General features: G+C 42.6%; 1 protein-coding gene across 1 annotated transcript in view; it reads right to left on the minus strand.

Moving 5' to 3' along the window:
- Positions 1 to 23,840, minus strand: part of LOC117439802 (neurexin-3b) — a 298,311-nt gene that overhangs the window by 231,364 nt on the left and 43,107 nt on the right. The window contains exons 5-9 of the mRNA XM_034075888.2: positions 11,828 to 12,031; positions 10,431 to 10,457; positions 8,619 to 8,738; positions 7,296 to 7,408; positions 6,291 to 6,559 (exon numbers count right to left, since the gene is read on the minus strand). Coding sequence (XP_033931779.2) covers positions 6,291 to 6,559; positions 7,296 to 7,408; positions 8,619 to 8,738; positions 10,431 to 10,457; positions 11,828 to 12,031 — 733 coding nt within the window. The remainder of the gene's footprint in view (positions 1 to 6,290; positions 6,560 to 7,295; positions 7,409 to 8,618; positions 8,739 to 10,430; positions 10,458 to 11,827; positions 12,032 to 23,840) is intronic.

A 23,840-nucleotide genomic window follows, 5' to 3' on the forward strand; every position in this document is an offset into this window, starting at 1 on the left:
ATGTTCAAAAAGCTCTTTTCTCACACTGCCTGTGTTGCATTACCTCTTTTCACCCTCTGTCTGAAACCAGAGCCCAGTCTGCTCTGATTGGTTAGCTGGCCTGCTCTGTTGTGATTGGTCAACTGCCTAGAGATGCCCCTTAGCCTATCAAGTACAATGGGTTGTAGCACTAGCCAATAGAAGCACAAGTGTTAAGTAGATATGTCACCATGTACTGGAAGTAAACAAAGGAGTCCAATGGAGGCGTTTCAGGCGGGGGGGAGTGTGTGCGAGAGTAACTCCCTCTGGAGGGATGCACACAACCTATATAACACACTACAGGAAAGGGAATACCCCAGAAATCATAATAGAGCCTCTTTCATCAAACCGCAATGGCAATATCAGTCAACCTAATGCAATCACTTATATTTGCCAAATCCTCCAAGCCTAAATTGTTCACACGATAACAACCAAAGCAACGGAGACAATAGGAACAAATAGATTATGTCAGTTTGAAGGTAGGTTGGCCACACTATTTTGTTCCTTTTTCATGAGTTCCAAAAGAAGCAGAAGCCCTGAGTGAGCGCGGCGAAAAATAGGGAAGACTGTCAGCAGGACTGGAAGCCTCGTGGGGAGAGAGACGCAGATTAAAAAAGGCATCCGACTGTGACATACCTGTTTTGACACCCCAGCTTTCGTGAGGAAAATAAAATCAGCCCTCTGGCCTCAGGAATGCACCACCATTTGGCTGGGAACTGCTGAGGCCGTGGGTGAGAGGTTTTGCAGCATCTCAGGAGGGAGGGGTTTGTCACATGTCACCCAACGTATGCTTTTTTCTGGGGAAATGCTAACCCATGCAAACAGTAATGCAGGATAAGTTGGATTTGCTTCGCTGAAATGTATATGATATGTTGCAAATTGTCCATGTAAGCACTGGACAATTTGTCTCGCCTAGCAGTGCAATGCTGTAAAAAATCACATTTGTCTGTGTTGCTTTTACTGTAGGACTCGTTGTAAAATCCATTCCCTGAACAAGCTGTCGACTGTGTGACTACAGTAGCATGGAGGATAATGAAACCTTGGCTCACCATATTCTACTCTATTTTAAATTGCATGGAATCTCTCCCTGTGTGTCTCCTTTGCAAGGATCCCCTAACTGGCGGAGGCATGTATTGATTTGTGAGCCCGGTCAGGTCCTAGGCCCACACTAGAAGGAGAAAGAAAACCTGCTGAGAGTCAATCTGCAGCTCAGAAAAACACTAACAGACAAAGGATGGATGTGTGTACTGTAGAACCATGGAAAACAAAACTGTGAGGTCCACTCTGGAGTTTGAGCAGACGACAAGCACCTTGGGTAAAACTATCTTTTAAAATAGGTTCAGATATTTGTAGCTACAGATTGGACATAGGGATAGAACAAATATGTAAAGTGTCTTTCAAGAGCTTTGTCTCGGCCCTGTTGTCATGACGATATGGTTACGACAGCCTGAGAATAATGGAAGATATGAAGGTCACCCTAAGAAGTGTGTCTGGAAAAACTCTAGAACAAGGCTGTTTTCTTTATGCATGCAATTGATGTGTCATAATTTAATGAAAAAGCTTTGATTAAAACCTTAAAGGTGGGGTAGGTAAGTTTCAGAAACCGGCTCGAGCTACACTTTTTGTTATATTCCATGGAATGCTCTTAACATCCCGATAGCAATGAATATCTTAAGTGCTTTGACAAAAAAATCCATAAGAAAATGTCATCTGTGGAAGCCGTAGTACTGTAAAAAGCACGACCAATCCGTTTAGCCGCCCTGTCTGTCAGCCTTCCAACTCGTGCACGCACAAATGTATCTCGTGCGCTCATTGGGCGTGCATTGCAGCAGTACTTCAATGACTCGCCAGCAACAGGCGGCCACTTTCACCAGTCTGCTGACGTCATGTGCGCGTTCATGTGTGTTGGAGGAGGTGCTCTGTAAGGAAGTCTGAAGGAAGGGGCGGATTCTTTTCGGCTGTGTACTTTCAAATTGTAGTGCACTCGAGCCGGTTTCTGAAACTTACCTACCCCACCTTTAATTGTTTTATTATTTGAATACAATTGGAAACTACAATTGTTTATTGTGACATGAATTTCCCATGTCACCCAGAAAATGGTATCACAACACAGTAAGTACAGTGACAAAATATATATATTACACAACAATGGTGGCTAACAAAGACCTGCCAATGCTAACGAAACAGTGCCATCACTGGGTTTTTTATATTGAAGGGCAAAAGAGCGCATTCTCTATTGAGATGGAAAGGCATCTTACACTCATCTGTCAAAAGACCATCTGTTCAATCGCAGCTTGGGGACTGAACCAATGGGCGGAGGTATGCAATGATCCAAAACTACAATTGTCTACCTCCTGGTTGCGCTAAAGAAAAGGCCAGGGGTCCTGAAAGTAATTTGAATTCATCCTCTGGGCACCATGAATAAGTCATTTTCAGGCAATCCATACAAAACTGTTGAGATTTTTCCATTTGGACCTAAGGAGTGTAACTGCTCCCTAAACCACATTGCAATTTATTGAACAATGCTGTTAACGTCGGTCTGTACAACGGAACTGTGCCAACACTACGCCAACCGGCTGCGGAGGGAGACCTCCCCTCTTCACTGGAGAACTGCGCTAACAGCTGATCACAACGTTCACACTGTGGTCACGAAGTACTCCACTAGCCGCCGCCCCCCCTCCCTCTGTCGACTTTCCTGAAGTAATCCCCCGTTGATAGAAATCAACACGTAATGAATTAAGACCCACGGTTTGATGATTGATAGGTTTGTGGGTTGTCTTTCATTTTGACACGCAGAAAAATGTTATAATAAACATAGATACTGTATGTTAAATGGATATATCCGCCTTCTTTCGTTTATCTTTCCATTCCCACAACAATATACATAAATAAATGGCATATTTGGACATAGTTCGAATGGTGATTAATCATGATTAATTAATTTTAAGCTGTGATTAATCTGATTACAAATTGTAATCGTTTGACAGCCCTAATATATATATATACTAACTGTGCTTCCCCCCCCCGCCCCCCCAAAAAAAGTTGTAAATCAAAACAAGTGAAGTACATGTTATAAAGCCGTGGAGGGCTGGAGTTTATAAACCAAAGAGTCCCTGACGGGACGCTGTAATAAGTAAAGCGAACGCACCCGCAAGGACACCTGGCCTCCTATTGGTTGAGGGATTTTGACAGGATTGTTGCACAAAGTTTCGAGCGCGCACAGAATAATTCTGAGCAGCAATATATCTGAGTGCAAGCGTACAGTTTGAGCACAAGCAGAGCAAATCTAAGTGCAAGCAGACACTATTTGAGTGCGAGGGCACTATTTGAGTGAGAGGACAGAGTTTGAGGGAAATAAATCTCAAATTTAAATACCACGCTCTTGAATAAAGATAAGGGAATAACCCCCATACAAGAGCAGCGGCTGGACCCTTCGAGGGAGGCAGAGGTGGAGTGCCTCGTCCTCCCTCTTCTTCGTCTCACACCTCCTTTGCATGGAGGCGAGAGCGGAGCCAAAAATTCCCTCGGGAACGATGGGCATATCCAGCACATCCTCCTTTTCCCGGTCTGGGAGGTTGGTGAGGTTGAGCCATCTCGCTCTTTCCTGCACCACCATGATCCCAATTGCCTTGCCCGTGGCCTGGACGGCGCAGCCTTGGACACGGAGACAAATGTCCGTGACCGCTGCCATCTCGTCCAGAGTGGCTGCCCCCGGGTTACCCGACAGGTCCTCGCAGAGCTCCGCTTGGTAGGCGGTTAACAGCGAGGACACATTCAGGGCCCTGGCGGACAACGCTGCCGCTTTGTAGGCCTTTTCAGTCATTGCTGACTGAAAACGGTCCAACTTTGCTGGCAGCGTGGGGTTCCTGCTTGGTGAGGGGCCCACCTTTGGTAGAAGGTGAGCCGCTACCAGCGGTTCCATGGGCGGCATGCAGAGCAGGCAGAGCTTCTCCATTCAGTCACAGTCTAGGGAGGAGGCACCCTGGATTGGGACCTTGTTGCTGAAGGGCCGGTCCCTCCACGAGACCGACACCTCATCCAACATCTCCGGGAAGACTGGAAGGAGTTGTCTCTTTTTCCCCGCTGCTTGGGGAAGATGTTTTCCCTCGTAGCGGGACCTGGAGGTCTCCTTGGCCATTTCGGGCCACGGGACGTTGAGTCTGGCCGCAGCCCGTTTACACACGGCCTGCAGGTCCATGCTCAGACCGGGCGAAGCTGGTGTGCTATCGCCCGGGAGAACAGCACTTGCCTCAGGCTTTTCAGCCTGAGCCGGTGACATGAAGGTGTCCTCTTCCTGTTCATCCGATTCGGACAGGAGGAACGCCAGGGCGTCCTCCTCTTCGTCCTCCTCGTAGTCAGGCCCGAGGACATCCTCCGCGGGTGAGACCATGGTGAGGTCTAACCGGGAGCCCCAGCTTGGTGGAGCGTGGGGAAACCGTTCCCGCGTGTCTTGCCGTCACCGGGTCCCGGCCTGCCAGGGCGCGGGATTCTGGTTCTATAGCCATAGCAGATAGTGAGCCCCAGACCGACACGGAGAGGGGCTCACTCTCTGTGGCGGACGCCCCCGTGTCCTGACTGCCGGTCGGCGGGTCCGTGGACATGGGGGGGGGGGTCCTGTTCCGACAGGCTAGCTTGTCGAGCTAACCGCCGGCGGAGGCTCTTAACAGTGAAGTGGACGCAATGTCCGCATGAGCCGGGGTTGTCGATAGCGCCTCGGGCGTGTTCCAGCCCGAGGCAGGACGAACAGACCTGGTGTGTGTCTGTGCCCGATATCTTCAACCCGCAGCCGCAGAGTCGAGCCACCGAGTCGAGCCACCGAGTCCCTGACTCCTCTGGTGTGAGGGAGAGGGGCGTCCATCTTGGCCGCCTCGTGGCGTGGAGAGGACCCGCTCTCGACAGGTGGGACGGGAGAAAAGATAAAACCACCTTGTCCTTAATCCGGAGAAAAGGACGGTGTGGGTCTTTTATTCCCGGAGAATACTGACTGGTGTGGCGGGATGCTCCTTTTTAATCCTTTTCCCCTCCGTGGGGAAGAGAAAAGAAAAAACTTCCTCTCTACCGTGGTGTCGGTAGAGAGGGAGCGAGCTAGCAACAGGTGTGCTGCTAGCTTAAAAAAATCGGACCTACCTTACTTTCCGGGGAAGAGAAGGGCGAGGTCGATTTTAATACTAACTGGCGTTAGTACTACCGTCTTCCTGCGAAGCAGAAGGAGTAGCCGGCGAGCGCCCGTCGACCGAAATGGGTATTTGGGTTCAGTCTGTGGACCGTGAAGCTTGCCCGGCTACTGTGGAGATGTGCTCTGAAGCGAGAAGAGGTGTTTGAATGACGCATGCGTTGTGGCGCAAGCTACTTATAGGGGGTGATTTCCCCTGACGCTGACGTCAAGATCACCAGCCAATCAGGATTGGCGTAATGAGATTGATGCTTCTGTTTGCTCCGCGATGAGGCGCATCCCATAGTGAGACATCGAACGGAGTGTTATGAATGAGAACTGCAAAACTGTCAAATATGTCCAGTCTTAAATACACTAAATAGTCTCGGACTTCTAAACAAGTTGACTTTAATCTGAAATGCACTTATTTTATACCATTGGCTTTCTCTGTTATGCGTCTGTGATTATTATAGCTTACCTATTGTAAACCAATGTAAACAAAATGTGTTGGGACCATTAAAGTTAGGGGTTAGGTTCATTTAGATTTCTAACCCTTATGTTGGGTATGTTTCTGCTTGTAATGTTTCCGTATACTACTTCATTTCTCTCCAATTTAAGATGTGCTATTAATATAAACTGTATATAATTAATGTTAAGTGTCTCGGCCTCTATTGTAAATCTATGGAAAGTTTATCGGAGTGTTCCATTTCACATATCTCCATCATCTCCGTCTTATGATGTCAGTAGACTGTTAACACTGAGCAATACCAAACTGATGTGCAATATACACTTCATATTTACAAGTGTTTAACATGTTGTTAATGTTATTGGGGTTTTCAATACATGTTCACTTTTTTTTTTTTTAAATGCTACCAAGTCGTTTGCCTTTTATGTGCACTGTACCTTTGCTGTTGTAACACTTCATAAGTAGCATGCTACTCTGATAGCAATGGGATTTCAACTGATGAAGACAACAACTGTACCTGCAGTATGGCGATCATTTGATTTGACAAGCTTGTAAAAGGTGCATCAGAGATTTGGATTTGAGTAAATTAATAATGGCTATTTTAATAATCATCTCTTGACTAGAGCAATGGAATAAACATCTTCTCATCCTCACCCTTTGACCAGCTCTACGGCGATAAAGTCGTTCCCGTCTCCGCTGTTGAAGATGAGGAATCCGTCAGGCGAGGTGGTTTTGAACTGAAAGAAGAGGTGCATTGTGGTATATGCCTGCAGAGTGGCCAGGCCCAGGTAGCTGCCCTTGGTCTTGAAGGTGACGGGGTCGGCGATGATGAAGCGCATCCCGAAGCGTGCGTTCAGCTCGCAGAAGTCGATGTCGCCGTTCTTGCACATGTCGATGTACTGCATGCCGTTGAACTTAAGGCTCTGTGGGGAGAGAAGTGTGTGTACATGGGGTACATATATGAGAAAGAACACTTTGTAGCACAGTATATTCTTCTTTTTTTTTTCATCTTGATTTTATCTAGGAAACGCATTGTGGAAAAATGCGATATGGACTTCATTAATCATGTTAAAAATAGCATAAGTAGAAAACTGCACTTGAGATGGTGTTAAATTGAATATTTAATAAAATCATTTTGGATATCTTTTTTTTTTTTCTGGCAACACACTGGAAGCAGCAGCAAGGCTGAACCAAGTACACTTTCATATCTGTAATTATCTTTCATTAAACTATTAGGTAATATCGTTGTAGCAATATGAAACTAAGTAATTGCACAGTTTCCTCAAGCAGCCCTACAGCTTGAAATGAGGAACTTTAATTTAATTGAATCAAGATTGCCATGGTAATGTTGTAAGAGAAGTTGCCACACATTGTGTTTGAGTAAACCCAATCACAGGAAAGAAATGTATTTCAAAGCCCTGAGGATTATCCTTAAAATAGATGCATATTCCATTCCTTTAATGCTGACTGAAAAGTGACATTTCTAGTAAATAATATTAGTGACATCTGAAGATGAAATATAAAGTGTCTTTGAGTATTAATTGAGATTATAAATAATTGTGACTTACGTCCCCTCCTCTTTGGAACATTAACTGAATCAGTGTCTAACATTTGTTGAAAGGATTTTTCTGTAGCGTTGTGATGTCTTGCACTTTTTACCTGAAGGTGCCCGATGAAGGAGGAGGGAGCAGAGGAGACAAAGCGTCTCTCGGTCAAGATGCCCGTCTCCACGTTGTTGAACTCCAGGCGGGTGTGGTCGCCCGCCATCTGACCTGAGATGGAGGGAAGAGAAAGGAGAAGAAGCGGAGGGATGAGGGGTGGAAGAGGAGGAGGGAGGATACTGCAACCTAACCTTCAAACCAGCAACAGCCCAGTTTCACTTTGTGTCAGGCTGATGCAATAACTCTACCACCGACAGTCAAGTTAAGGCAAAAGAACCATGAAAGAAATAGTTTTCCAACAAAAGGTGAAACCAAAGGAAGAGATACATGAGTATATGTCTGCGCCTTAAAAATTGGCAAAACACAAAGACTAAAACACCAGCTATAAGGATTACAACTGCCCGTCAACTTGGGATGGGAACAATTAATCAAATATTCAAAATGATTCAGGCATTCGAATATGAGAATATGAGTTATGAATGTTTTGATTGTAATTATTATTTTATTTTTGGGAGGGGTGCCTAAGTTGATTACATATGATCAAATGGAATAATTCAATGTATACAACAGTGCCATAGCTAAGTGTGTTAGGTCTAAAGGTGTGTTTTGCTCCGCTCACCGGTCTCTCACAGCGGGCAGAGCTGCAGGTGCTGATCTCTCTCTCTCTCGTCCGGTTATACTTCACTCGCGTTTATGTCCGAATCCATCAGATCTAGCTAGTTCTAGCCAATGACATGGCTGCTGCCCCTCGCTACACGCAGACTCAAACCTCATCTTATGCCCAAATTCCAGCTGAGAGGGTCTTCTCTACAGCTGGCCTGATTGTGAATGGCCTCCACACCCACCTCTACCCTGAGCAGACATGCTCATATTCTTAAACAAGAATGAGTATTGAATAGCTGCATTCTGTGCATAGGCCCTGCTATAGGATGTTGATCTCTGTTGTAATAGGGTTACGTTACCCTGACCCGTTATGTTGTTCGTGTATGATCCCTCTTTCATTTAAAAACCAAGTTATGTTGTAAACATGAAAGCTGTAGGCCTATAGCTGTCAACTGTTTAAAGTGTGATCAACAGTTCAATACATTTGACAAATTCGACTTGGTTTCTATACTTATTTGAACATGTTTTTTTTCAAATTATTATTATTTTTTTTCTTTGTAAAACATGTTCCCACATTTTTTGTTTTTTTATAGGATATGTACATGTCGGTTAATCGGTTAACCGTTTTCAAATTCCCATCCCTACCGCCAACAAATAAATAAGAACAATTAAACGACATGATCATGCACATTATGGATTGTATTCACGGGAGTAATACCTTCAGCCATGTCGTCATCCACAGTGAGTTTGAAGTGTTTACCGCGGCGGACCACTCTCACTGAGTGCCACTCATTGTCGTTGAGCTTTTGTCCGGCATACAGAACCTCAGGACCTTTGCCTGAAGAGGAGGGTTAGTTAGTCAGGGGAGGGGACCAAGCACCAACAACATCTGTTTTCACAACTGATTAAACAGACAGCTGAAAAATCAACCAGGATTTTTTTTTTTTTTTTTTTTTAAATTGGAACTAATGTGTAGTCATAATTTTTTTTTTTATCATTTGAAGATTAAGCAGTGCGACAATTACCTTTTTTTGTATTTAACAACAAATACAATAAATCACAACTGACAACTAAATTAAAGAAAACATTTGCTGTTACTCATACGAGGACTCAAACAATGTGACTATTACATATATGTTTGTTACAGATCATCTTTAAAAAATCACAGCACGATAAAATTGATATATTTGGCAATAATTATGAGAAATGTGTTGCAAAAATGATCAATTACTCCTATATTGTTATTGCACATCAGTCAAAAATGATCAGAATTATTCAAATTGTGCAGCCCTGATGACTATATCAATGTAATATAACAGTTTCTCTTTCCGTTGCTTATATTCTCTTAATTTGTATTTTCTAGTTTTGTATTCTAGTTGTACGACAAGAGGCCTACAGATATTGTGTAAGTCATTCCTAAAACAAACCACTAGAAGGCAGCCTCGCCCCATGGAGTCAGAATCCTGAATCTGCTGGAAGACGTTTAACATAAGGTTCAAGTGTTCATCAGTGGTCACTTGAAGTGATTTGGAGACAAGAATTAGGATTTTTAATTAGTGACTAAACTCGTACTGTTACTCTAGGCCTATAGAAAAATACAAGTGTAGTGCAAACTTCAGTATACAGAGAAGCATCCTCTTTGTTACTCAAGTCTAAATCTACGATTGAACTATTAAATGATATTGTGAAGATACATTTTTGGCATATTGTAGTTTGTATCCAAGCTTCTGTTAAATGCTGTGATAAAAATGTAGTTTTTCTGAATAAAAAAGACTAACTCAAATGATAAACTATAACAAAAAAAGACATTTAAATGAATATACCTGTATATATATATATATATATATATATATATATATATATACATTTAAAGGGAAATAAATTAAATTCTAAATAAAATGAACAATTCCCTTTCCTAGAGTTCTGAAGCATATGTCTATTCAAATGTACTGTATTATTATTATTTGTATTATTATGAAAGACAAAAAACCGAATCTAACACATACTTGGACTTACTTTTAAGCCTTTGTTCAGCTTTATAATTCTCTCTAAAAGCCTTGTGGGCACTTTTGAACAAAATACAAAATAAGAGTCCCTTTCATGAGTAACAGCATGTCTCCTGACACCTTATATATAGTATATCACTTTAGAAGCCTATATACTGCAGTATGTATACTTAGGGCAGGAAAACAAAGCGTGTGAGAAACAGCAATATATTACTGTATAATTGGGAAAAGATATAAGATAGCCCGTAGGGTCTAAAAGCTAGCAGCTATGAGCATACAGGGAAAGATTAGAAACTAGGTTCCTGAATCAATTTAAGAAGTGTGCTATTAAAATATATAGAGTACATTAAGTCAGATTTGCATAACTTTAATCTCTGGCTATTACTTTCCCCCACCCTCTTATCTGAGAAATCCTCTTATCAGTCCCCGGCATTCACACATTCCTGCCCTTACATCTAGCACACAGGCTATAAAACCACACAGTGTAGGAAGAAGAAGGCTGCAGAAGAAGAGTGTTGACTTACTGGTGTTACAGTTTATCCTGACACAGTCTAGATGGGGAGGGGGGAGAATAAGTGAATAAGTGACAGATGAAATCGCATCCTTCAAGGTTACAGCTGCAGACAACCAAGAGCAAGAAAAGCCACCTTCCGGGGACGGTCACATGACCCTGGCAGCCATGTTTCACCTAGTCCTTATACTGATACTGGAAATCCAATTGAATCCCAATCCAATTGATTAATCTAAAAGCTGAAGTCAATAATATTGCACCAATAATGGCTGATATTAGATGGACAATTAGATACGCTAATAGCATCATAAAAGTATTATTTTTGTATATAGTTTAATTTTTTAAATAGTCGTTTGCAACTCAATGGCCACATCGATTTTGCAACCCAGCAAATAAAGCAAAAATACATTTTAAAATGTAGCTTTTTTTAACATGAATTGTTTCTCCATCTATTGAACTTGTGTTTGCCAGGTGCATGTTGAAATCCATGTGACCAGGCTGGTCATGTGCCGTCAACCGCAACAGAAAAGTGGGAACAAACAGCCTCGAGCCACGCAGCACCAACACGTACAGATGCATAAAAAACCTTCTCAAAGAGGGTCCTGTGTGTGTGTGTAGTTGGAATATCATTTTCATTTCTACAGGTCTTTTTAATCTTTGGCAAAAAAACGTTTAAGAGTTGATTAAAGGTGTTCCGGCAGCTGTGGTTACCAATTAAAATGCCTTTTATAGAAAGATATATGAGATATTTTGTATGTTCACATGTGTTTTGTGGGGATTTTCCCTCTACTGCAGCGCGCTGGGTGCGGTGGCATCGGGCTGTTTGCCAGACGGGCCGCAGGCTTCGGGGCCTTTGAAGGGGAGAGTGCCATCTTTGAACAAGGCATGGGAGATGCCAGGGTTACTAATGGACGGAGAGAGACATGGACCTGCTATCATGGGAGAAATAATATCAAAATAGATAAAAGACAGACCACTGGAACAGACCCACATAAGAATGCATACTATTAGAGCACTTAGATGTACAACAATAATCTGTTATTCTAAGTAGATTGTAGGATATTAGCTTACATGTTGTCAGAATGAATGCAGGTGTGAGGAATTTCCAAAAAAGTGAAATGTATTTGTACACAAAAAAGAATATTGTGTTCAAAAGATGTACTACAGAGCATGGATAGCTGTGTTTCTTGTAAGATTAATGGATATAAAAATCTACAAAGACGTCTAAAGCATCAAGGCAGAAAAAACGTACAGTTCAGGCAAAACAAGACATGCAACTACAAAGACAAACTACGAAAAAAACTGGTTTAGTGTGTGTTAGGTCTGGACCCAAAAAGAAAAGAAAACACAAAGACAGTAAGGCCTCCTCTTGGACTGGAGGGGGGATTAAGGGGACGGTTTATACGATACCTAAGTTGACCGTCAGTTTGACTCTCCCGCTGTCCAGCTCCAGCCTCAGAGTGTCCGCAGACTCGCGGGACGTGGCGGCCATCAGCAGCCCGAACGCGCGCTGAGACATGAAGCGCAGGGAGACGTCCTCCGCCTCTGTGTGCATCACGTTTGGGATGACCACCTTCATGTACATGCTGCCGTCGAACGACAGGATCGAAGACTCTGCGAGACAGAAAAGGAAATGTCCCATTAATAAACTTAGTGCCAACAACAGTAATGAGCGGAAGGTGAGGATGTGTCAATGTGTGTGAAAGAGACCAAAGACACATATGCGGTTTGAAATATGCGCATGTCCCTGTGTGTGGCGCAGTGGCATAGTGCGTTGGTGTTTGGATCAGGGAAGCACAGGTTCAAACCCCACTGCAGTCAGCATGTCGGTGTGTCCCTGGGCAAGACACTTCACCCCAAATTGCTCCTGTGGGGATTGCCCACAGTATTGAGTATGTAAGTCGCTTTGGATAAAAGCATCTAACATGTGATGTAATGTTATATGTCATCAATGAGAAACAAAACACACACACACACACACACACACACACACACACACACACACACACACACACACACACACACACACACACACACACACACACACACACACACACACACACACACACACACACACACGTCCCAAACGCACATTTGCAGATGTGTTCATCTTCCATGAGTGACAGGCTGAGGCACACACACACTGCTTAGTGCACTGAATTAAATCATCTTGCTACTTCATCCTTTGCCTGGAAATGTCCCTTTACAGACATTGGTTACTCTGAAGTTAATTATGAATTCTAGCAATAGTAAAAAAAAATAATGAATGAAGTATTGTGGAGCTGCAAAGATATCCCTGGCTACTAATCATATTAAACTTAAATAGACATATTTGTTTGGTACAGATCCAGACCTTTTAAAAAATTAAAAATAAAACAATTATCAAAATACAAAATAATCAATTTGTTTCATTTGCTTAATGGGGCCTTATTATTCTCATGTCAGGTTCATATTGGTAATGTGTTCCTCTACTGGGACATGTCTCCATGCTTTAATGTTCAAAAAGCTCTTTTCTCACACTGCCTGTGTTGCATTACCTCTTTTCACCCTCTGTCTGAAACCAGAGCCCAGTCTGCTCTGATTGGTTAGCTGGCCTGCTCTGTTGTGATTGGTCAACTGCCTAGAGATGCCCCTTAGCCTATCAAGTACAATGGGTTGTAGCACTAGCCAATAGAAGCACAAGTGTTAAGTAGATATGTCACCATGTACTGGAAGTAAACAAAGGAGTCCAATGGAGGCGTTTCAGGCGGGGGGGAGTGTGTGCGAGAGTAACTCCCTCTGGAGGGATGCACACAACCTATATAACACACTACAGGAAAGGGAATACCCCAGAAATCATAATAGGGCCTCTTTCATCAAACCGCAATGGCAATATCAGTCAACCTAATGCAATCACTTATATTTGCCAAATCCTCCAAGCCTAAATTGTTCACACGATAACAACCAAAGCAACGGAGACAATAGGAACAAATAGATTATGTCAGTTTGAAGGTAGGTTGGCCACACTATTTTGTTCCTTTTTCATGAGTTCCAAAAGAAGCAGAAGCCCTGAGTGAGCGCGGCGAAAAAATAGGGAAGACTGTCAGCAGGACTGGAAGCCTCGTGGGGAGAGAGACGCAGATTAAAAAAGGCATCCGACTGTGACATACCTGTTTTGACACCCCAGCTTTCGTGAGGAAAATAAAATCAGCCCTCTGGCCTCAGGAATGCACCACCATTTGGCTGGGAACTGCTGAGGCCGTGGGTGAGAGGTTTTGCAGCATCTCAGGAGGGAGGGGTTTGTCACATGTCACACAACGTATGCTTTTTTCTGGGGAAATGCTAACCCATGCAAACAGTAATGCAGGATAAGTTGGATTTGCTTCGCTGAAATGTATATGATATGTTGCAAATTGTCCATGTAAGCACTGGACAATTTGTCTCGCCTAGCAGTGCAATGCTGTAAAAAATCACATTTGTCTGTGTTGCTTTTACTGTAGGACTCGTTGTAAAATCCATTCCCTGAACAAGCTGTCGACTGTGTGACTACAGTAGCATGGAGGATAATGAAACCTTGGCTCACCATATTCTACTCTATTTTAAATTGCATGGAATCTCTCCCTGTGTGTCTCCTTTGCAAGGATCCCCTAACTGGCGGAGGCATGTATTGATTTGTGAGCCCGGTCAGGTCCTAGGCCCACACTAGAAGGAGAAAGAAAACCTGCTGAGAGTCAATCTGCAGCTCAGAAAAACACTAACAGACAAAGGATGGATGTGTGTACTGTAGAACCATGGAAAACAAAACTGTGAGGTCCACTCTGGAGTTTGAGCAGACGACAAGCACCTTGGGTAAAACTATCTTTTAAAATAGGTTCAGATATTTGTAGCTACGAGATTGGACATAGGGATAGAACAAATATGTAAAGTGTCTTTCAAGAGCTTTGTCTCGGCCCTGTTGTCATGACGATATGGTTACGACAGCCTGAGAATAATGGAAGATATGAAGGTCACCCTAAGAAGTGTGTCTGGAAAAACTCTAGAACAAGGCTGTTTTCTTTATGCATGCAATTGATGTGTCATAATTTAATGAAAAAGCTTTGATTAAAACCTTAAAGGTGGGGTAGGTAAGTTTCAGAAACCGGCTCGAGCTACACTTTTTGTTATATTCCATGGAATGCTCTTAACATCCCGATAGCAATGAATATCTTAAGTGCTTTGACAAAAAAATCCATAAGAAAATGTCATCTGTGGAAGCCGTAGTACTGTAAAAAGCACGACCAATCCGTTTAGCCGCCCTGTCTGTCAGCCTTCCAACTCGTGCACGCACAAATGTATCTCGTGCGCTCATTGGGCGTGCATTGCAGCAGTACTTCAATGACTCGCCAGCAACAGGCGGCCACTTTCACCAGTCTGCTGACGTCATGTGCGCGTTCATGTGTGTTGGAGGAGGTGCTCTGTAAGGAAGTCTGAAGGAAGGGGCGGATTCTTTTCGGCTGTGTACTTTCAAATTGTAGTGCACTCGAGCCGGTTTCTGAAACTTACCTACCCCACCTTTAATTGTTTTATTATTTGAATACAATTGGAAACTACAATTGTTTATTGTGACATGAATTTCCCATGTCACCCAGAAAATGGTATCACAACACAGTAAGTACAGTGACAAAATATATATATTACACAACAATGGTGGCTAACAAAGACCTGCCAATGCTAACGAAACAGTGCCATCACTGGGTTTTTTATATTGAAGGGCAAAAGAGCGCATTCTCTATTGAGATGGAAAGGCATCTTACACTCATCTGTCAAAAGACCATCTGTTCAATCGCAGCTTGGGGACTGAACCAATGGGCGGAGGTATGCAATGATCCAAAACTACAATTGTCTACCTCCTGGTTGCGCTAAAGAAAAGGCCAGGGGGTCCTGAAAGTAATTTGAATTCATCCTCTGGGCACCATGAATAAGTCATTTTCAGGCAATCCATACAAAACTGTTGAGATTTTTCCATTTGGACCTAAGGAGTGTAACTGCTCCCTAAAACCAACATTGCAATTTATTGAACAAATTGCTAGCATGGCTAAAAAAAAATGCTAATATTAACTCTTAATAATTGTCTTTGCTGTACATTGGTGGTTCTATTTAAATCATCATTGTATTTTATGTTTTTGTGTGCGCTATGACTTTATACAGAACTAAAAACATTACAAATCTTGAACACTGTCTTTGTCTCTTTTGTCCCGCATTAATGTGTTCTCTCATACAATAACTGACTCAGCATGGCCCCCTTAGTAAAATGGGTCTAGAACCGCCACTGTTGCTGTGGTAATGGTTCCATCATTAGGTTCTTACTCTTCAACTGTTAATAGACACAAGTCTTGATAGAATTGTCCATGCAAACACAATTAGAAATGTCTGTTGTGGGATTTATCGTCCCCTTTAAACAGTTTTTAAGTGATTCAAAAGGCTTTCGACCTGCATAGATACCCTCCACACCAGTTCCCACCATGCTCGAGTCTAATGCACTGTTCAATGGCTTTTTAAACAAGCACCGAAATAATAGCATTCAAGTTTTAAAGGTCTGTTTTTGTGCACTGCACCCTTTTTGGGAGCAAAGCGGTCCCCCATCATGTCTGGATATCATCGATCAATCTCAGCGGGGATTGGCTGTGTTGTAGTCACATTGCTTTGTATTGTAGGAGAGAGGAAAGGGACGTTTTTGGTTCACTGTAGTTCAGTTCATAGTATTCCCACTGCATGCTTCGCTCCGCTTTGAGTGGCTGTTTGACCAAAACAGTGGAAAGGCTTGAGTTTATTTTTGAGGATGTGCACACGGTTCATTTGGAGGCATTGAGGGGAGTTTAGAGAATAAAAAGAAAGGGGAAATGTTTTTAAATTCAAGCTTGTGACTAGGAAGCCGAGTAATCTGCCTCAAAGTATTCCCTACAGTTACAAATATATCTAAAAAAAGAAAAAACACAAAGAAGAAAACCTGTAAGTTCAACATTTTTGATTATTGATTCTAAAAAAGTTTAGTTAAGGATACTAACTACCAATAGTTCAAATTGGAACCAGATATATAGTTTCACCCCTCAACAGCTTTACAGTACTGATTAACCTTACAAGAGACGTTCAAACTAACATATTTGCACTTGCCTTTGCTTCCCTTCACTTGACTTACTTCTACAATGACATGTTTCATGCTTATATGTTCAAATAGTCATTTACATTCTTATACTGCCTGTGCTGCAGCACCTCTTTTCACCCTCTGTCTGAAACCAGAGCCCAGTCTGCTCTGATTGGTTGGCTGGCCGGCTCTGTTGTGATTAGTCAATCGCTTAGAGATGTGTCGGATAAATGTCCCGCACATCACGTTCAATGTGTTGGAGAGCTAGCCAATATAAGCGAGAGAGTTACATAGTGTTGTCACTATGTAACGGAATTAAACAAAGGAGTCTAGTGGAGTGTGTGGGAGAGAAACGTTGAAATTGTAGCCTTTCCCGAACATTGCATTAACACAAAAACCTATATACCACACAGCAGGAAAGGGAACTACCCAAAAAGCAAAATAGGCCCCTTTATGACACATAACTAGACATATTTGCCTTTATGGACATCTCATCATCACCATGACAATTTGCAATCCTACTATAGCATTAAAATGGACACCGGCTCCAGGGCGTTTGAAACAGTATGAAGAAATGTGTGTATGTGCCCTTTGATTTAGCTATAATTCAAAGGCTTCTTCCTTAGCTAATGTTACACCCTTCCACCAAGTTTCATGAAAATAGGGCAAGTCGTTTTTCTTTAATCAAGCTAACAAACCCAACCAAAAAACATTACCTGCTTGGCAGTGGCAATGACGGCCGAAACTAGGAAACTAACGGTACGTCCACACAGCAGCTTCAGAAGAAACTTCCACCGCTTCCAACGCTTCTCTGCCCATTGACTTTGAATGGGGATGACGTCACTTTGCCTCGCTTTTCGCTGAACTGCATTGTGGGGGAGCGAAGCGAAGATTTCCAGGATGTCCAGGATCTCCAGGATTCAAAAGTTGAGCAATGTTCAACTTTTGAAGCTGAGCTGGAAGCGCCAGCCAATCAAACACGTTTATGCAAATCTGACAGTAGAAGCGCTAGCCAATCAAACCGCGTGTAAGCAGGGAGAACCAGACCGCAGTTCATTTCCTCATATTCCAAACGAGAAATTACGGTAGCAAATCACTCGGTTCTTTACGACCAGAACTATTAACGGGATACAAACCGGAGGAACCAGGCATGGAGGGAGGTGGCAGAGACAGTGGGTGAAACTGGTAGGTTTTCGCCTGTTTGAGGAGTTTATATATATATATATATATATTGCTCGCATTAAAATCCCCGGGGTTTTTTGCTTTGTATGTCGGGGGCGGGAGATTCATGTGATTGGTTGTTGGTCGCATTGCTCGCAAAAAATCCCCAAGCTGTCAGACACGCCCAGCTCCAAGATTTTCAAGATTTTTGAAAAGCTGCTGTGTGGACGTACCGTAAGGCTTGCCTGGAGTCTTTCAAGGTTCCAGCTGTTTATTTGTCTATCACAGTTACGTAGAGGAAGTTAATCTGTCATGTAAAGCTTAAGCGCATGTCAGGGCTGTAAAGAAGTGACAGCAGGCAGCTGAACCAAACACCACTACATTTGTCGAGAAGTAAACATCCTGTGCATATAAGAGAAGACTACGGCTGTGATTATAGTCATTCACACGCAATGTAAAGGTAATAACAGGCTCCATCCTGCAGGTGATTGCACAACCTGTGTGTGGAAGTGTGTGCATGCAACGACAGCATGCTCCGCCACATGCTAATTCTTAAGAAAGATATCAGCAGCGATGAGGATGTCAGTTCACATGGTAATTAAGCTGCTACTTGTCACTCTGCGTATGTGTGTGTGTTTTCCAGCACAAGCTCCGCACTTTGCATAATTAGCAGTCCAATTGAAGCAGAAGATGGAGGAGGAGGAAAGCTATTAAGTGAGAGGCTTCAGAAATATTCAGGGTATAGAGAGATGGGAGGGGAGGGAGTAGTGTGCTAGACAAATCTTGTGAACACACACACAAACAAGCACACACACACACTTTCGTCCTACTCAAAGTCGCAAAATCTGTTTCTTTTCCCCATTATTTACTGCCCTTGGTGGTAACTCTGTAGGATTATCTAATCTTTTTTTCCCCCTAACAGAGTGACAAGTCTTTGTTTTCGCCTTTCAACTCGACACACACACACACACACACACACACACACACACACACACACACACACACACACACACACACACACACACACACACACACACACACACACACACACACACACACACACACACACACACACACACACACACACACACACACACACACACACACACACACACACACACACACACACACACACACACACACACACACACACACACACACGAGCCTGCTGTCAACAGTATTTAAAGATCAAAAATCACATCCTCATCCTGACAGCAAGGATAAGGACATCGATAAAAGGCACTAAGTGTGCCTTTTCTGTGTGTGTGTGTATATATATATATATATATACATACGGTGTGTGTATTTGTGTGTATACACACTGAGGCAGTAGGAAATGCCTGCACTTAACAGAAGAGGCTCTTGGCTGTGGACGTTATCCACCGTAATCCTCTCCACGTGATTCACTCCGGAGACACAAACACACACACACACACACACACACACACATTAAATGCTGCTATAACATCAGAACCACCAAAAATATCCCAAAAGACTTCACTGTTCTTTTAAAGGCGTACTCTAGTTAAATTATCCAAACCCCCTGTGAAAGAAAACCCATTTAGACAAGACGCATAGCATTAGTGAAATAATGTAATAGTGTATACATAAGAGAGATGATATTAGTATTCAAACCACAACAGCAGGTGGTCAAATTGGGCTCTGTTTCCTCTTTAAGCATGCCAATATTGGTACGTCCCAACAGCATAACATGACCTTAAAATATCACAGAGGGTTATAAAGTACTGCTGAGTCAATGTTTACTTAACTTCCTGCTGACATTAATAAAAGGTTGTATTCAATGCCGAAATGCAAGCTTCCCATGGCATTGCTACGGTGACCCTGAGGGTACAATGCACTGCAAATTAGGAAAATGCAGGGTTACTCAAAAGTAATATTGGTTACAATTACTAGTTAACTGCAAGGAAATGTTATCTGTAATCTGAGTATAAAAGTAATGTAACCTAATTACTTCGATTTTTTTGGATGACCTTAATATCAAATGCAATGCAAATAAATATGAGAGAAAAATAACTTCAATAAGATGTTTTTACTTAAGTGGTCCCATGCCGAATTTGAACCTGGGCTATATGGAGGCCAAATCCTGCCATATATGAAGCATTAGAGGCAGTTGCCTATACACCGACAATAGAACACATGAACACATACTACTAGGGATGCTCCGATCGCCAATGTTGGGGCCGATCGCCGGAATCAGTATCGGCCGATATACCGATCGCCGATCCGATCGAGTGGGCGGGGCCTAAATGGAAGATTTACAATTTAAATCTTCCATTTAAAGTGATGTTTAAAACTCAGTTAATGGGGCTCATTCACTGGAGCTTCCAAAAACAACAATCAACTTAATTATTACATTCAAATGATGTACATTATTCACGTTTACATTGACTTTGGAGAATAACACGGGAGAAATGAGTGGAAGCGCTCTCTTTTCTTCTCTCCCTCTCTCTCTCCCCCTCTCTCTCCCTCTCCTGACAGCCTGTCAGTATCTCATGCAGCTCACTGATCCAGTAATGAGTGGCCCGAAGAAGGAATATATTTATAACTAGTTTAGCTTGTTCCAGAGGTAGATCAAATAGCTAAGTGTGTTAGGTCTAACTCTTGTGTGTTTCGCTCCGCTCACCGGTCCGTCACAGCGGGCGGAGCTGCAGGATTTCTGCTTCACACACACGTTGCATACCGCTATTTTACTGTCTTTTTCGGACACCTTAAAATAATGCCAGACCGGTGAAGCCATTTTGGCGAGCTTGTTTTGCCGCACACAGAGAAAAGTGTCATGTATTTTACGTCATGCGATCGGCTCTCGCGATCGGCATGTTTAGAGAGCACCGAACGATCGGTGGAGAGTGAGTATCGGCCGATCTCGATCGGTGACCGATCGATCGGAGCATCCCTGCATACTACAGTTTAAAAAAGGAGAAGTAAAATCTGAGCTGTAGTTAGTTTAATACAGTTAAACTCACACACCCTACTTTATGAACGTATAGGTTATACACTCACACTTATATTAGCCTACAGAACACTACAGCTTGCAAAGACCCAATTAAATCTACTCCGTTTACAACAAAGTATATATGCTCTTTTTAGTTTTTCAGTAACATTGTTATCCTGCTAGAAATCCCACGTGTATAGAAATGTACCAGTAATCTGATTACGTCTTATTTTTATGTAACTGTACGGGAATACAGTCACTTAAAATGGATGCACAAGGCAGGGCACTACATCAGGCTGCATGAATTAGATTGTTCTGCCACAAAAAGCTAAAAACACAGTGCTTGTAAATGTTTTGGCTAAAGTGTTGCACATTTGCACATCCAGCAGACGCGGAATGTCTCTGGCCACCTGTTGATGTAAATCCAAAAATCTATTTCCTTTTGTGTCTGTGTTGGTATCCATGAGGACACTGTAGCTGACGATGGCTGACTGCTGCAGGAGAAGGGTTGATAATAACAGAATGTGCCAGCCAAAACTAGCTAAACGACTTCACAAAGGTTTGGTGAATGTTGTGCTATGAGAAGCACTGCATTTCCATTTTTGGTTTTCAAATGATTTCTTATTCTGACAACTGAGGAAAGTTAAACAATGTATAGACCTTTGATATCATTGTAGAACCCATGTGGTTTGATAACAAAGTCTGTTTTTTTTTTTCTTTTAATGTTGTCGTTATCTTGCAGTTTTTTTCAAACTGGCTTTTCCCTCCTCCCACTTTAAATGTTCTGTAGAGAAACCCTAAAACACAAAACACAACGCTCAGCCTCAACCAAGCTTTTCCACGCTAATCCACACTGAGGACTTTAAAATGCACCTACTGTATCATGCTATTTTTAGGCAATATCATAGGTCTCAGATATATAAAAATATATAAAAGACATGTCTATGAAGTGTTTCGCTCAAAATACCAAACAGATCACCCATTCTAGCCATGCCTCATATCCCTCTATTTCACTTTCTGTTTCAAAAGTGCTGATTTGGGTTATAAAGCTTTAAAAAAAAAAAGATGATAAAAAAAGGAGGGGGCTGAGCTCATGCGGGACCCGGCAGCTACTGTCTAAACTAAATACTGCCGTGATGAAACGCCATATCATGGATTATCAAGGATTATTTCTAAAACAGTGTGGAGCTCAAAGGCTTTCTCTCTTGCCGGTTATACCACAAGGTGAGTTCCTTTTTATTTCCTGCTTCTTCACACATATGCTCTCCAGTACAGGTTAGCTCTGAGTGTTAGCGATGCTAATGTAAAGAGTCGGGCATTGTTTCTGATAGCAACTTTATGATAGTGCCATGGGTCCACATTTCAGATATTACGTCATATCGGACGCAAATCTGGATCAGCTCCGTTGTACCTCCCATAGCCGAGCCGCGGGAAGTCATTTTACTTAGAGGGTGCGGCAAATTGTCAACGGGGGGTGGGGGGATGCTAGTGAACTGTCAACCGGGGGGGGGGGAGGGGGTAGCCTCGCTGCGGGGACATGGTGGACCTCTGTCGCCTGTCAGCACAACTTCAATGATGACGTTTAAAAACACATTAAGGGCGGTGCCGGCCATGAGCGAACCGAGCCGTTCTATGATTCTCCAGATTCTAGGGGGTGCTGAAGCCCCAGCACCCCTACTTCCCGCGGCTATGGTACCCCCGTTTCTAGAGATTTGGGTACGGAGGAAAAAAGAGAGGGTTTTATTTTCTGACGCTGCGTGAGTTCCCTGATTCGCCGGGGGACACATATTTCTGTATAAAAGACATAAAAAAGTGCATTTTGCATGATAGGTCCCCTTTAAAGAATACAGTCCCGATCAGACAGTCAAGCTCAGGAAGGGGTCAGCACGCTGGCAGGGATTATCAAATATTCTGACGTGCTCAACCTAAGTGGGGCGAGATTAATTTATCAAGATATCAAAAAAATCACAAGTGTTGATGTAGCCTCAATATGAAACAGTAAGCGGTTTTGTGCATCAGACATATTGAATAGGCTTTACACGGGGATGAGGTAAATCCGTGGGGCTTTATCAACATGTGACAGATAGAATCATCTGAAACAAGGCTTTGCACATTCAATTTCAAGTAAGATTGTGTAATGGCCATCATACGGTATTTCTGTGTTTTAGGCCAGGAATAATGAATCAGTCCCATGGTGTTGTTGGCTCAACCCCAATGTTGGTAAAAGTCATAGAATGGCATACTTTAAAAGACTTTCCAAGCTGGATTAATCAACTATTTTTTACTTGAAGGCTGTTGAAAACATTATGTATTCTCCTCTAATGGATTTAGGTACTACTCTACTGGCACTTGAGATCAACGAAAGGTCACTTGGGTTAATGGATAGGGGCTTTTGGGGACCAAAGGGCTCATTTAGGCCACAAAGAGTAATAAGGGGGAGCACCCCAAGCTGTAATGTCCACAAGTGTCTCATTATGACACACATGTGCTGTTAAACTAGAAAAACCTTATGGCTGTATGCCTCCCCCATTGCAGTTAACATCCAAGTCTGTTGGAAATGTCGTAGCGAACCCTAACCCTATTCTTAAAGACGTGTTTAAAATGACCGCCTTATGGAATGCCTCCATTATTGCAGTCTGTCCTACCCTATTCTTAAAGATATTTGTTTGAATTTCTTTTTGTGAAACCATTCAAAATAAATGTTTTGCGAGGTCTCATTGACCTTTGAACATGTATTTCAAATCAGTTCATCCTTAATTCTATGTGGATGTTGGTGCCAGATGCAATACAATTCCTTTATGGGATTCCTAAGTAAGTTCCTTTTTCACAATAATGGGACAGAGTTGATGCCACTATGACATTTGACCGCCAAAATTGAATCAGGACTTCCTTGAGTTAAAATTTCAGCCACATTTGGAGAAAATCTGAAATACTGCATTCACGATAATGGGAAACATAAAACATCTGTCCAGACGCAGAGGCATACAATGAGTTGTAATAGAAGAACTGAACTTGCTTGTATCCTTTGTGCTCTTGAATAGTTTTACAAATGAGTCATTCTGCACATTCCTATTCCTTACGCTCCTAAATTGTTTCATAAATAGTTTTTAACAGTCTTAAATGACTTCATATTTTAGGTTAGAGCTTGCTATTTCATGCTTGGCTAAGATGCTGATTATGTTTTGGCCAAAATCTGTGTGAAACTTGTC

Source organism: Pseudochaenichthys georgianus, chromosome 24, assembly GCF_902827115.2.
Source record: "Pseudochaenichthys georgianus chromosome 24, fPseGeo1.2, whole genome shotgun sequence".
NCBI lineage: Eukaryota > Metazoa > Chordata > Actinopteri > Perciformes > Channichthyidae > Pseudochaenichthys > Pseudochaenichthys georgianus.